The 14,790-nt window shown below is 32.4% G+C and overlaps 1 protein-coding gene across 1 annotated transcript in view; it reads left to right on the forward strand.

Moving 5' to 3' along the window:
- The window catches only part of Su(var)3-3 (lysine-specific histone demethylase Su(var)3-3), a 182,177-nt gene that overhangs the window by 137,917 nt on the left and 29,470 nt on the right, over window positions 1-14,790 (forward strand). The window contains exons 5-6 of the mRNA XM_070634470.1: window positions 3,814-3,966; window positions 13,188-13,421. Of these exons, the coding sequence (XP_070490571.1) occupies window positions 3,814-3,966; window positions 13,188-13,421 (387 nt within the window). The remainder of the gene's footprint in view (window positions 1-3,813; window positions 3,967-13,187; window positions 13,422-14,790) is intronic.

Genomic DNA, 14,790 nt, shown 5'->3' on the forward strand with positions numbered 1-14,790 from the left:
AGACAAAAGAGACCATTCAAAAATCGAATTTGTCAATGACCCCCTTTGTTGTCTTAAGCAATATCGCAAAATACCATTGATCTTTGGTACCCGCTAAGTGCTTCTTCGAAAACAAAAAATCATTATTGAATTGTAAATAATTAAGGCCTTAATTTCATAAAACCTCAAAATTGATATTTGGCATTTAAATATATTTATTAAAAAAATGATCATAAAATAAAAAAGTGTGAAGTTAATTAATAATGAAAAATTATTCTCAATTATTTTTTACACTACAATCATGTTCAATGATATGCCGCAATAATTTATTCAGGTTGTATTAAATTTGTGAGATTTGTGATAATTTGAATGCAGTTTGTCTGGTTTGTTGGATTGTGTGAATGTGAAATTCATTTAGTTATGGTTTGCAGACTCTATTTATGGTCATGTAAGCTGGCGACGAACTTGACAGCTTCGTTGTAGACGTTACAGTTGAAAGTGATGTCCTTGAATTTTCCCTAGAACTGAATATCATAGAGAAAGTGCTTAAGATGACAAATTAAATTCAAATACCATAAAATGCGCTTCAAAGTCCAGCTCACTACACAACATCCAGCATTAAACATTAAAAGCCACAATAAATTTTCAACCATTTGAATTTAGTGCAAATGTATAAAAATCCAAAGCAATAATATGCGAATAATTAATTATTCAATTTAAAATGTGATATTTTATCGGGCATGTACTCGATTAAAATTATTAAAATTCATTTTCAATGTTTGGAACTTGGGTCTGCAACAATGTTAGCAAGTACAATCAAATTAATCTCCTCACCATGAATCGATGAGAAACGATACATTAAAAATTATGACAGCAAACAACATCTAAAAATCTATGTCATGTACAACTGCAATTGTTGCAGACAAGTCTGATGACTTAAGGAATGTCTTATGATGTGCCAAGATTTTTAGATGAAAATTATTCTCTTTAATTATAATTGCAATTTCAAATCCTGCTACTGATGCTGTTCATAAGATGATAAATAATGACAATTATTACAATTATTATATGTCTTTGGACTTATCATCTTTGTGTAATCTTCATTTGTAATGCCTACACAATGTTCATAGACCCCGATGTGCCTTAAGACATTGGCATTATTTTCCAGTTTAAAATATAATTTATGCTTTATTGATTTTAATTTTCCTGTTCCTTATCGTTCCTTCATATGCATACATTTTTGTTTAATGAATCGCTGTTCTGTTGCGTCAATCATCTGAAGAATGCATTTCGCAATGTATTCCTGATGTGATGCATTTTAGAAGGAGAAGAAGTAATATGAGAAATTATAATAATGATAAATGACATTCAAGTTGATATTGCTTCCGATGTGAGCAGTTGAGATATAAGAATCATTGGAGCGACTCCTTTTACAGCACATGTCAGGGATGTAGACATGAAGGATAGTGAATTGTATTTGAGATTGAAGTTGAGCCGTTTCTTAAAGGTTTAGACTGAGAGATCGAAGTTATAACTAATTGGAGAGTCCTGGACACGTTTGAATGTCTCGAACTCATTTTGAGACCATAGGACTTGTTTTGATAATTTTATACGTTCTCCTAGAGGATCTAACTCCTTTTGAGAGGACGTAACATTAAAGGACCAAGCCTCCGTAAAGATGGTCGGGGCCAACTTAAGTGGATCAAACCCTACTTTTGAGGACCAGATCTTGCTATGAATGACTCGAATCCCCTCTTAGAGAGATTTTGAAGCTTAAACAAGCTTGTCAGACGAATAAAAACAATCTCTTCGTTCATTCCTGCAACCTGTTGTGTCTTCTGCATTTTCATGGCATTTATGATGTAATTACTCAAATGAATAGCTTTTCCAGTGGAGTTAACCGCTGCATGCCATCGCAAATATGTCTCCAATTTAATTATATTAATCAATCAGAATTATTACATGACGGTGAAGTAAATTAGTCATTTTGATTACTCAAAGGCACTAGACACATTCACTTCTTACGTTTTTTTATTTGTTTTACTTGCTCGTTGACTTATGAACATTATTAGCCTTTTATTTTGTTGGCTGTAAATGGAAAAAACAAATTGAAGGAATAAAAAGGTTTTTATTAATTTGTCATTAGCAAATTGCAAAATGTTTTGTCATAATTCATGCTTGAAAGTTTATATATCAAATTCATGAAAGGTTCATATATGGGCAAATATTTTGCTGATATGATTTCAGCAAAGTTATATTTTTATTTTAAATCAATTAGTCTAAATCCATTGTTCTTATATAGAAAATAGTTATTTTTATGAAGTCAGTTACAGCGGCATTTCTTTTACTTTATGTCAGCTGCAATGCTTTATGGTAAGAATAATAAAATAAAAAAACGATTTTATTTTTATTAATTTGCAATGAAAATGAAAGTACAAAGGAATGAAAATGACGTAATTGACTTCTACCTTATCTATGCAATGCATTGTATAATTTATTCGAAAATACTTGCATGCAAATTGCTGAATTGATTAAATCAGAAACAATATTTGTCTATGACGAGGGCTGGGAGTTCTTGCAAATTGTGTGACTTGTCTAGATTCTCGTTGATTCCTTGACATATTAATACGACCTTTATCCATACATTTGCATCTAGTATAGTCAAGGGTGTGACACAATCATGCATGATCATCGTTTACGTGTCAAAAATGAAATTTGAACATGCTAAAAGTTCTGTATCCTGCTGGGGGTCATTCATGAGTGACGGCTTTAAAAGATACAAGTTTTGGGCTTGCCAACTGCTTGCTGGTTGCTGTATTGAGACATTTAAGAGTGCTACTTACTCGCTGCTTGATATCATTCAAAAATGACCCCCAAAATATGCCAATAACATTTTATTTCATGAATATATCACATATACACAAAGTAAACCAAAGTTCGTGTCTCTGACGAATTGTGTGCTGTAAATCAGCAGCTCATAAAAAAAAATTAGAACTAACTAGAAATACTTAACAAACGATATCTTAATTACGTGCATATATAATGCAAATTTTGCACCTTTTTTTATTATTATTTCATTTAAATTACTACAGTAGTGACTTTTCAGCATGAGTTTTTCATCAATCATGCACTGAAAGGAAAAATAAGCATAGAATAGAAGAAACAAAAAATATGCACACGATAACTTAAATTGAGCGCATAATAAAAACAAAAATGAGTTGAAGTAGAAATAAAAAAATATATATAAAAAAGTGAATGGCAATGAGTAGCATGTGCTCACAATAAATGAATAAAAATTAATATATTGGGTGTGGTTGATTGTACCCAATTTTCTAATCAATTTGTTCATGCAATGCCTGCTTGAAGGAGAGAGCAGAAAGGAGAATGAAATAAAATTAAAAAGTATTGTTGGGATTGTGAGGAAGTGATGTCTAAAATTGAGGAGGATAATGGAAGGTCTGGCGCAAGTCGGGGGTCAATCTTTGAGGTGTACTGTATGTTAGAGCTCAAGTCGATACACATTTTATATTGAAATGTGGACAAGACTCTCCATAATGAATTTTGGTGGACTAAAAGCTCTACCATAGAGCCATACCCTTGTCAATCGACCCATTTAGCTGTGTGACACTAAGTTCAGCTCTCTACATCAAAATTTCCAGTCAGTCAAGTGCAATCGACCTTAAATCCCAATCATTTGCTAGACATCACTTCCATCCAACCACATACCTACTACTCATGCTACTATCAAACTGTCGACAGCACTCAACAATTTAGAAATGCTTATGTAATAACTTTTTTTTTAACATATTATTCCTCTTATTCTTTTATTTACAGTTCTTAATGGATATTCGAGTGTTGCAATTGCACTCAGCCGCGATCTCGACATACGCTTAAATACAGCTGTTAAGAAAATTCGATATTGGGATGGAGGCGTTGAAGTAACGGCAGAAAATTTGAAGACCAATAATTCACAAGTTATTCATAAAGGTGAGAATAAATTTGATTTTTTTTTTGAAGAAATATAAATAATTATTCATAATGTTTTTCGGTGCTTACACCTCTCACTCAATCCGTTTATAAACTTTCCTTCCTTCTTCTGATTCTTGTGCTCTTAAACAAAAGCATGTATGTGAAATGGATGAAAGATGCGTAGTTTATTAAAATTATCTCAACATTTCGCATCTTAAAGACCATTCAAAGATTCTACGGTACATTTTTTTGTGCAACAATAACCGGCAATTGAATGCTTTTCTTAAGGAGAGAACCTTATCGCACAATTCTCGCTTGTGTATAAAGCAACGGCAGCAAAAAAATTGTATTCTTTATGACTTTTGGTATATTTTTTGGATTTCTTCTCGGGATGGGCTGTGGGAATGTAATGAGTGTCGTTTAAATTATGAAGGTTTTGAGTGTCAGAATGAGAAGTACTTGATGAACTGCTTGACGTCACATGAACTTTTGTTGAGGAGATCAATTGATTGTCTCATAATTCTGAAAGGTCTTGAGTAAGTCTTGAGCTATTTGACTAATAACCAGGATATAAAGGACTATGAATAATGTTCTGGGCATTAGCCTAAGAACTTGTCTCGTCCATGCAATAGTGCTTCCATCTAGTTGCGCAAGTAGTTGCGCTTTAGACACACAATCCACAAACCATTCCAAACTTGTGCATTCATTTTAACGATATTGTTTGATTTTATTTCATTTCATTATTGTTTTAATGCAAAACTCAGCACTTTTCATTTAATAAGCTCTAATTTATAGCTTTACTTGCCGATATTCGTTGTCTATGTTCATCGAAAACAGAAATACCTCCTTACTGGCTTTTGTAAAAATATTTTTTTACACTGCTGCATTTCTTCTTGTATTTGATAAAAAGGCATAAATCCTAAGGCTTTTGTTATAATGCTATTCAGACGTATAGCGCAAAGAAAAGGCAAAAAATCGCAGTACATTAATTTTTTATTGTCTTTTCGTGCGTTTAAGATTAACTTCGTCCGATATTTGAGCTAAATGTTCGTAATTATCGTTATTAAAAATGAATGCATGAACAAGGAAGGAGGAGGAAAGACTATCGATATGCTTGAAATTTTATATAAAAAATAGCGACATTTAATTCATTTTTCGCTTTATCAACGTAGTCAATACCTGATGACATAAGATTTTATGTTGTATTTATTTTTTTACTTAATTAAATGTTGGTATTTCACAATACAAAATGCTACTATTAGAAAGTAAAAAAAGGTTTGGCAACTAAATCCTCATTGTTATGTGAAATACCTCAATTATTTTGTTCAATTGATTTAATCAGTTACTTCATGCACACACTATATATACATATATTTTTTTATCAAAGTGTCATCCCGTACCATAAAGTCGTGAAAATATTTTTCTTCCTCTCCTCGCCTTTTGTTAATGTCATGAAGATGAAGAAACGCACGATAGAGATGATCTCATTAAAAAAAATATTGTATGTCGTTATTGTTATTTTTATAGACCTTTTTTTTGTGTGCAAAAGAAATTGAGTAAAAATTTCTTTTAAAATGTAAAAGAAGTAAGAAAGTTTGTTTGGGCAAATAGTCAAAAGGCGCATTATCCGGCTCAGAATCTTGTATAATAGAGTCATTTTTCATTATTTAAGGTTCTCGCAGACGATGAGGTTCTGCGGGATTCCAGGGTTGTGAATCGAGACTTTTGATAGTTTAGAGGTGCTCATGCCTCTGATAGCCTTTTTTTCTGACTATTGAGAATCTATGTGTCTCCTGGGAAGCTTAGCTTTCCCGTATATTCAGCATTCTGTGCCAACTCCTTGCTTTCTTTGTATAACTCAATTTGGGAAATTGTCTGTTGTTAACCTTACCATCCCTAGTCTGATTATGATGAGAAGGTGAAATTGAAATTTGGCTTGGCCAGCGTTGAAGTCAGACTATGGATACTCCAATTCCCAAAGCTTTGAATTTATAAGACAAACTGCTAAACTTAGTACTGTCATTAGCAACCCCGTTCCATTAAAACAATGCATTGCAAAACGAAAGAGGAAAGAAGGAAGAACAGCGAAAGCATTCAACAATGGAGGGGGGATAACATAACAAGAACATCAATATCGATAGGTTAATAATTGTATTATTATACTTATTTTTCGTTGAATTATAGCACGTAGAACAGAAACAAGGCAAAAAAAGAGTTTATTTGAACAAAAGGCAAACCTTAATAAGAAGAAGGCTTTAACAAGCTTATTATTTGAAGAAGAAAGCCAAACAATCTGTTCATATGACTACGGGAATTATTCATCAATAATGTAATTTATTTACATACATTCCGATTGTAGGCAAGAATATAAAAAAAATATCTTCATCAGTAGATTCTTTTTTTTGAAGACGTTTTGTGTGCGAGTTCTGAATTGCTGATTGTACACGACATCACGATAACAATTTATAATGAGCTTATTAATGTTATTTTTCTCCTTTAACCACAAGACTTGCTCCAATCCCATCTTCATTCTTACGTTTTTTTTCCTTCATCTCTCGTGCAAACATATTAAAGCGACATAAGACAATGTAGTGTATTTTTTTTATATAGCGTGTCTCGTTAAGCAAGCTTCCTACTCCCTCATATTTTTTTTCCATACCTTCAATTCTTTATTTCTTCAGTTTAATTAACCCATTCGCAATGGAAAATTTTTCACATATTATGTTGTTATGCTATGCAGAATATTGTATAAAAATAAATGAAATGAAATTTATTGAGAAATCGGGAGCGTGAAAAATTATTCGCCTACGAATAATGCCTTCGGTATATATATTTATGCATGCGACCAACCCTATAAACGAAGATGACAAAATATTCTTATTGACTATATTTCTGAAAAATTAACTTTTTTGCTACACCTATAATAATATACAATTTATAACAATGCCATGACTCTTTAATGTGTTTCAATTTATTTGTTTAATCATGCACAAAAGCAGTAGCGATTATCATAAAATAAGAGACAATAGATGTATATATCCTAATTAAAATAAATTCTAATGCAATGTCTCACTCATGTTGGAATGTTTCCGCAATGAGAGGGGAGTTGATTGAATGTTGCGTAACGATTTTAATGGCTATTTTATCCTTTGCTGTCATCTGGAATTTAAGGGGGTATCAAATAAATGGTTGGTAGGGTTGAATGAACTGCATGAAAGGGAGGAATACTAGCGAGGGGTCTTTTTGATGCTCAAATAGTTCATATTTTGCTATAATCATGTGCTAAGCTAATGTTGATCTGATTAAAGATCCTTCTTTAGACGATCTACACGGCATGCAGCTCTGAAAGATTTGAGGCATCCCTAGGTTGGCGTGATTCTGATATCGAGTCGAATTTAGCAAAATCTGGGTTGATTCTAGAGTTATCCTAGCCTAGGACACTATTTTTCAATTTTTTCATGTTGTGTGCCTATCAGGAGATGACTTAAAGTCAACCAGGTCTCTCATTCATCGAATTACACCATTACCTAATATTCTAACTTCGTGAGACTTTCGGGAGCATCACCGAAGTCTCCCAAGTCCCCCAGCTCCTCAGTCCCAAACTCCCTCAATTCAACCATTACCTAATATCCAAACGATAAGAAAATTTCTCGCAAAAAAAAACAGGCTAAAGAGGCTAATGAAAAAGAAAAATGTCGCTTTAATGTGACAACTTCGAGAAAGAATTGAGGCAGTTAAGACGATGGTGGAAGAAGAAGGCAAAAAAAAATAAATAAATGACTCCCACACACGAACACAAAGTGTTGAGAAGAAGTAAAGAAAAAAAAGAATGCTACAGCCCAAATAAAGCGGCAATGAAGAAAAGAAAGAAAAAAATAATTTTTTTTTACTCTCCAACTTTTTTGCATCTCATCTGATTTGGGCTGTAAATAAATTTTCTGTTTATTTTTATGTCATGTCGTGTGTACATTCAGTATATATTATAATGCGACAAAAAGCAAGAATATATTCAGTGAGGTTGACTTAATTAATTACTCTTTTGCCAAGATTCATATCACTTTCGACTCTTTGTGCGAGATTCTTAATTGTTCAGGTTTAATTCATAATATAAATCTTAAGGTGCTTTATAGTTAACTGGTGTCTCATTTCTTTCATTTTTACTTCTTTTGCGCCACCACTGATGTCCAATGCACTCACATACTTTTTTTTTATTTGGTCTATACGAATATCGAAAACAGGTAACATGCATGACAACATTCAGCAAATTCGTAAAATCTTGATAACAGATCAAGAGACGAAAATGCAAGCGAAAGTGTAAAATATTTTTTTTTTATATTCACTTCTCTCGTGTGCTTACAGGACACAATGCAGAAAACTTGTTTCGGTGAAATTAATTGTATGATATTAAATTGATTTTTTTTTGGAAGTCAAGTGACTTGATATATTCGTCTGGTTGAGTTTATAAAGTATTTTTTTTTAAATCATGAAATATTTCTGTATTAAGGTATCAATATGTTATCCTGTTAGGGTCGAAAGTGTGGTGATTATTTCTTACATATTATTTTTTTCGAGGAATAAAAGAAATAATTGAACAATTTTTAAGGTTTGTTGAGTGAGGGAAATGACATTGGTGGTTGAAGGTGAAGAGCAATTGACATAAGGCTGAAGAGATCTGAGTTTGATTTCTAGACTGTAGATTTAGTTGAGTTTGTTGCTTAGATTGTCGAATAAGTCATGAAATCTAATTTGTTTGCCTATTAAACTGATTGTGTATCGAGTATCAGCTCTAAAGCCATGTATGAGCAATTAAGCTTATTTTCTTGGCTATTAAATGTTTCTGAAGCTTCAGATAATCAATTTCCTAATTTCTTGAATTCACGAGCTGCACGAACTGCGGCGTAGTGCAATTTTTGCCGTGAAAATGGCAGTATTTACGGTACTGTCAGTGCTAATTCGCGTCTTAGCGTTAACTTACTTACTTACTTCGCTGGCCGCACAGATCAAGTGTGTTCGATGGCCTCCTTTAGTCAGCTCCTGAAGCTGGCTCTATTGCTGGCAACCGCTTGCAATAGCCGTTAATATGACGACTAATCAATGTTCTAGCAAACACTCTGTGCTGATCGGGATTGTCCTCTAGAAACACTGAACATCATACACATCATTATCATAAAGCCTCACCCAACTACATGAAGCATATCCAATAAATATGTGACAATTTTCGAACAATTGGAATATGTTCATCTGCAAAATTATTACCTTGCATTTTCGTAGGAAGTAACACATCAAGCCAAATTCACGTGTTATTGTATATTTTATTCCAATTCTCTCTCTATCTTATCATTTCTACATAATCTCATTCGTGAATTGACATCGACAGATATATTATAGATTTTCTTATTATTCTTACGAAAAATATAAAGATTCTTTTGGTTGTTCAAGAACTTCTGCACATTTTTATTTCTTCTTATCTCATTCAATCTTGGACTTTATATTCTGTATCATCGATTCGAAAAGTTGTGAAAATTTCACTTCCTTTTTACAATTTTTTTTATTCTTTATTTCTCTTCTTCAATTTATATTGATTAAGAATTGATAAGCCATGTCATCTGTTGAAAATGAAGAAATATCTATTAATCTCAATGCTCCATTCTTCGTATCTTAAATCAAAAATCCTTTATGTACGTAACATTTTCAAGTAGCTGAAAAAAAAAATCGAGAAATGAAAGGTTGACATCAAGAAGCTTAAGAAAAGTAAAAATGGAAAATGCTTACGACGAGAATCTCATTTCTTGTGAATGCTCTGAATGGAATGTAGAGTATTTTTGACGTGCAAAATCTATAAGAATAATCAGGTAAAAGGTAGAAAAAAAATATTGTAAAGTTACTATGGACGTTCTTGAAACTTTTATGATTTGTAATGCTCTTATGAAATATCATTTATTCTCACACTTAATTTCTTCATCGATTATTGAAGTCCTTGAGGTTTCTTTCATTACTGTATCGATATTAAACGAAATTGACATTCTACAGAGCAACTTTTTTTTGCCATCAGTAATTCAGTTCCTTTCATCAGTTTTTATATTAAAGAGATATTTTTTTTGCTATATAGTGCAGTAATGTTTGTTGTTAGTCATTTCAGAATGAGGTGAAGTGAGATTCTAGGGTTTATGATTGCGCACGTTTAGTTTTTTAATGAAAAAAGTTGGATTGGAACTGACTGGAGAGTCATGAGCTGAGAATGTTGCGGATCTTGATACATTGTGGTTTTTAATAAATTTACAACCATTTTTGAAGATGAAATTAAATTTTGAGTAGTCCAAATGTTAGGCTTCCACTTGAAAATCGTGAATTGCTTCCCTGCCTCAATCATACCTTACTTAAAAGTACACAAAAAGCTTCCCATATCCTTTACATCGCTTTATGTTTCATATTCAAACCGCTCTATTGCTGTAACTTTTGTTGTTACTTTTATGTTTTTAATCTTCTTTCTCTTTTTGAAGTAACTTGACATTAATTGGACAAAAAATGGTTATTTTATATATGTGAAGACTTTTTACATGGCTTTGAGTAAGGCACACAACGAACAAACACTAAAAAAATATATAAGAAAGAATGTTCCCGTATTCTCATTTTAAATTGCATTTTTTTTGTGCTGTTGCTGCTCGCTTAGCAAAAGATTCTGGATGTAGAATAAGAAAAATAAGAGAAGCATTAAAAAAAGGCACACAAAGTGGTGTTGATAAAAAAAAAGTTATTTGAATGGAAGTACTTAAAGTAGAAAATAAGACGACGACGATGAAGAAAAGAAAAAAAAAAAAATATTAAATTTCACTGTTTATGGATTATTAGAGTCTTCCTTCATGTTATGCCTATGAAACAAGTCTTGAGATATGAAATTTTAATAACAGCAATACTTTGTGTAGATACATGAATGGTCATGGTACTCATGTTGACTTTATTACACTGTAAATGAAAGAAGTTGACAGGGTTGTTGAGTGGCTTCTTGGAACTAATTGATTAACATAATGAGCTAGCTGTGTAGAGTACTAGAAGGAAAATGTTAAGGTTTTGAATGTCACAGCGACTTAACAAAGCGTCTAGAAGCAGTGCTGTCTTCTAGGTAAAGAACAGTCACTAAGCGTCAACTTTAATAAGTCAAAGAGTCTGTCGTAGTCAGATTTGAACAAAACTACGCTAGAACAAGTCATTGACCAACTAATTCCAAGTATGCCAACGACAACAACCCTGTGTATCTTCCTTACCCTATAAAAATGTTCTCTCATCATGTTGAGACATAGAGCATCAAATAAAAAATATGAATCTTCTCAAAATTCAACATCAATAAAGTGTATCTTATGACCAGCTTTAAATCAAATGAAATTAATGAGATTTGTGACCATAAGATTGTTATATGTTTTTACTGTTGTTGTTGTTTATTGTGTAAATGTTTTGCTGCTCCTCTTTTATTGCCCTATCTATTTCTTTAATATACAGAATTATGGTTATATATTTTGGGAAATAGAAAATATAATAATATTATAATAGTTTAACTTGATTTATGTATAGTTTCATTCACAGAACATGCTTCGTTATGGATTGTATAATAAATTTCACACACAGCAGAGTCCTAATGATACTTCAATCAAGTAAAGACTATAAAAATATTGTGTGTAAATTTTTCTATACGGTGTGACTTTTGCGAGGCTATAATATTTAGGTTTATATTCTGTCTCTTAAAACATTATACGTAATAATGTTGACATAATTTAAAGTCATTAGGTTTCGCATAAAAAATTGTGACATTTTAAAGCTATAATTTTAAATTTGATGACTTTTGCTGTAAAATTTTGACAAAATTCTCATAAGAGCCTAATTAATTTCTTCGAGTGGAGAGATGTCGACAAAAAGAGACAAAAAGGCATTCTTTTGCCAAAAGTTACATTGACATTTTCTTCATTATTATTGTCTTTTTGCCTTCTTTTATACTTTTGGCTGAAGAAAAATGAAGCGTTTATCTTTGACACATATGGTCCTTTTATTTGCGACCATAAAGAATTCTTTTTTTATTTGTCTTTATTTTCTTTTAATTTCATTCTTTAAGTTTCACTTTGTGTGTTTGCCACAGTCACACACAATCACTGCTGATGATGATAAATTCATTTAATTAATTATACGATGGACGTATGAAAAGAAGAAATAAACTTTTTTTTTGTGTTCTTATTTTCTTTTATATAATTTTTTTGAGGGGCTGTTTGATTGTGATGTGAGGGGCTGTATGGTTCTGATGTGAGCGGCTGGTATGGTTTGTCATTGTCTTGTCATAAATGGGTATTTAATAAAGATCTAGCAAGGATAACGACTTTGTCATAATTAGAATTCGCATTAACATTTGCAGACATTACCAGTTTTGACAATAACGTTGCAATTCGAGGATAACTGGCTCTAAATGTACAAGACACTGTAGCACGCACTACCAGACTATAATCAAGGTTGATCACTTATATCTTGAATTTATCGCACACATCCTAGTCGAAAGAGCTTGTCCTAAAGCTCAAAATTCTCATGTCCTTAGCATCTTAATCTCCAACATGATTCAATTGAGACTGAAAACCTAAATAACCCTCAAACTTCCCACACATCATCCCCCAACAATCCCCATCCAATTCTGATGCAGAAGTATAAAAGATAAATAGAAGAAGATATAAGATAGGAGGATGTGCATAAACTTATCAACAACACATGCGAAAGATTTTTGTTTGCGTAGATATTTTCATGTTCTGACCTAATTTTACTACTTTTCCTTTGTCTGTGGATATAAAAAGAATATCCTGCTGATTTTTCGTTCATTGATGGACGCAACTGAATATTAAAACATAAAGTTCTCTCTTTATTCTTGCTCCAATAACCTAAATAAATTCGGAGCAACATCCTGTTTATTGCTAAAAAGCTCATGGGTGGGGGATTGGATATATCCCTAATGGGTGAAAATGAGGGAAAGATTGATCATCTTGTTTGATTAGTTTTTGGAGCCATTTCTCATGATGATAATCTCCATCGTTCAACATGTTTGGGGAATAATAGTAAAAAAAAATCGTAATTGCTGTTAAGCCTTCGCATTCTCATGATTGATTTTCATCACTATTTTTTATATCCTCATCTTCCCATGAATCAACTCATCCAACAAAATTGATTTCAATCACTCACAAAAAAATTTTTTTTTTCTTTTTTTTAATCCACAGCTGACATTGTTCTATCAACATTGACACTCGGTATATTAAAAGTGGCCATAGCAAAGGAATCAAATCAGTTGAATACAGTTCGCTTTGATCCACCATTGCCGCAATGGAAACAGACGGCAATTGAGCGACTCGGTTTTGGAAATTTGAATAAAGTTTGCCTATGCTTTGATCGTGTATTTTGGGAACCAGACATTAATCTATTTGGACATGTTGGTAGCACAACGGCTAGCCGAGGTGAGTTTTTTTTTCATATATATTCTGTTGTTGTATTATTTATGTATATTTATATATGGTACGTTGATTGAGAACTTGCACTCATGGTTAAATTGGCAGCACAAAGAAATTGCCATCCATTAAGAGATTTCGATATTGAATCAAGAAATTAATGATAAGCTGAAAGGCCATTTAGTTTTTTTTTTCTTCTTCGTCATCTCCTTCTATACTTGCTACATATTTGTCATTTATTTTTTTTTCTGTACCTTGGGGGCTGTGTGGATGTTATTGAATGGTGAGAGTACTATTTTATGATCATTTTTGGAATTGATTTCTGGTTGTGTCCTTAGTTCTCCTTCAGGGTTTGCTTCTACATCGACACTAGTGTTTGATTCTATATCTAATCTAGTATTTGTCCCTATGCTCACTTTAGAGCTTGCTCGTACATCTTATTTGGTGCAAATCCCTATTTTTCCTCTGGTTTATACTCATCGGACCCAAATGCAGTCCTCTTTGCCCTTCTTATGATATACACTAATACCTCTTTTAAATGTCATCCTTAAAATTTCCTCAGGATCCATCCTTAGACTACGAGTAGTGGCTTTGAGGACATTCAATGACACAAGCTTCATACCATCCCTATCCTACTGTTACACAACATCCCAACAACTCCTTTCTTCATTCCATACTTACACATAATAAAAAATTGCAAAATATATGTGCATAAAGTTGTGATTGCACGTAAAATGAAGAAAACATTAAAGAGAACATTTTTTTCTTTCTCAGGGGAGGATAAGCATAATAAGAAAGTTGATGTAATCAGTTTAAGGTCTAGTGTAGGAAATGTAAAGATAAGTAACATTATTGCGTTCCCCTGATCTCACTCAATATCTCGTTCCTCTCCTTTCATTCATTTTCATGTTCATATCAATCGATCTTTTATGGTTTGATGGCTATTGCTGTTACATGTATGAAAAGCTATTATTTTCATGTCGCTATAGCCTAAAACATAATATATATATAAAAAAAAATTGTTGCAATGGCACACACAGTGTGTCTACCGATAAATCTTGTGTTTAACCATTTCTCGTTATCTTTGTACTCATTGCTTTATGATTCTGTCGCGCTCGTTGCAATATGTGTCTTGTTGTAAAATGTACGTATGTACATTGACAACGAGAATTATGGATAAGAAGAAGAAGAATGAGACGTAAGTTAATGGCTAAGTTGAGTCAATGACATTACTCTCTCAATAGCGATCGCTCTGTCCTTCTCCTCATTTTTTTTCACTCTGACTTATCATCATTCTTGCTCCAATGTTGTTGGTAAAGTCATTGTTACAATCTCTTCGTAATAATAAATTGATATACACATGATAGACTTGTAATCT

The sequence above is a fragment of the Chironomus tepperi genome, unplaced genomic scaffold (genome assembly GCF_022539635.2).
Source record: "Chironomus tepperi strain 1889 unplaced genomic scaffold, CSIRO-AGI_Ctep_v1 contig_85, whole genome shotgun sequence".
Taxonomy (NCBI): domain Eukaryota; kingdom Metazoa; phylum Arthropoda; class Insecta; order Diptera; family Chironomidae; genus Chironomus; species Chironomus tepperi.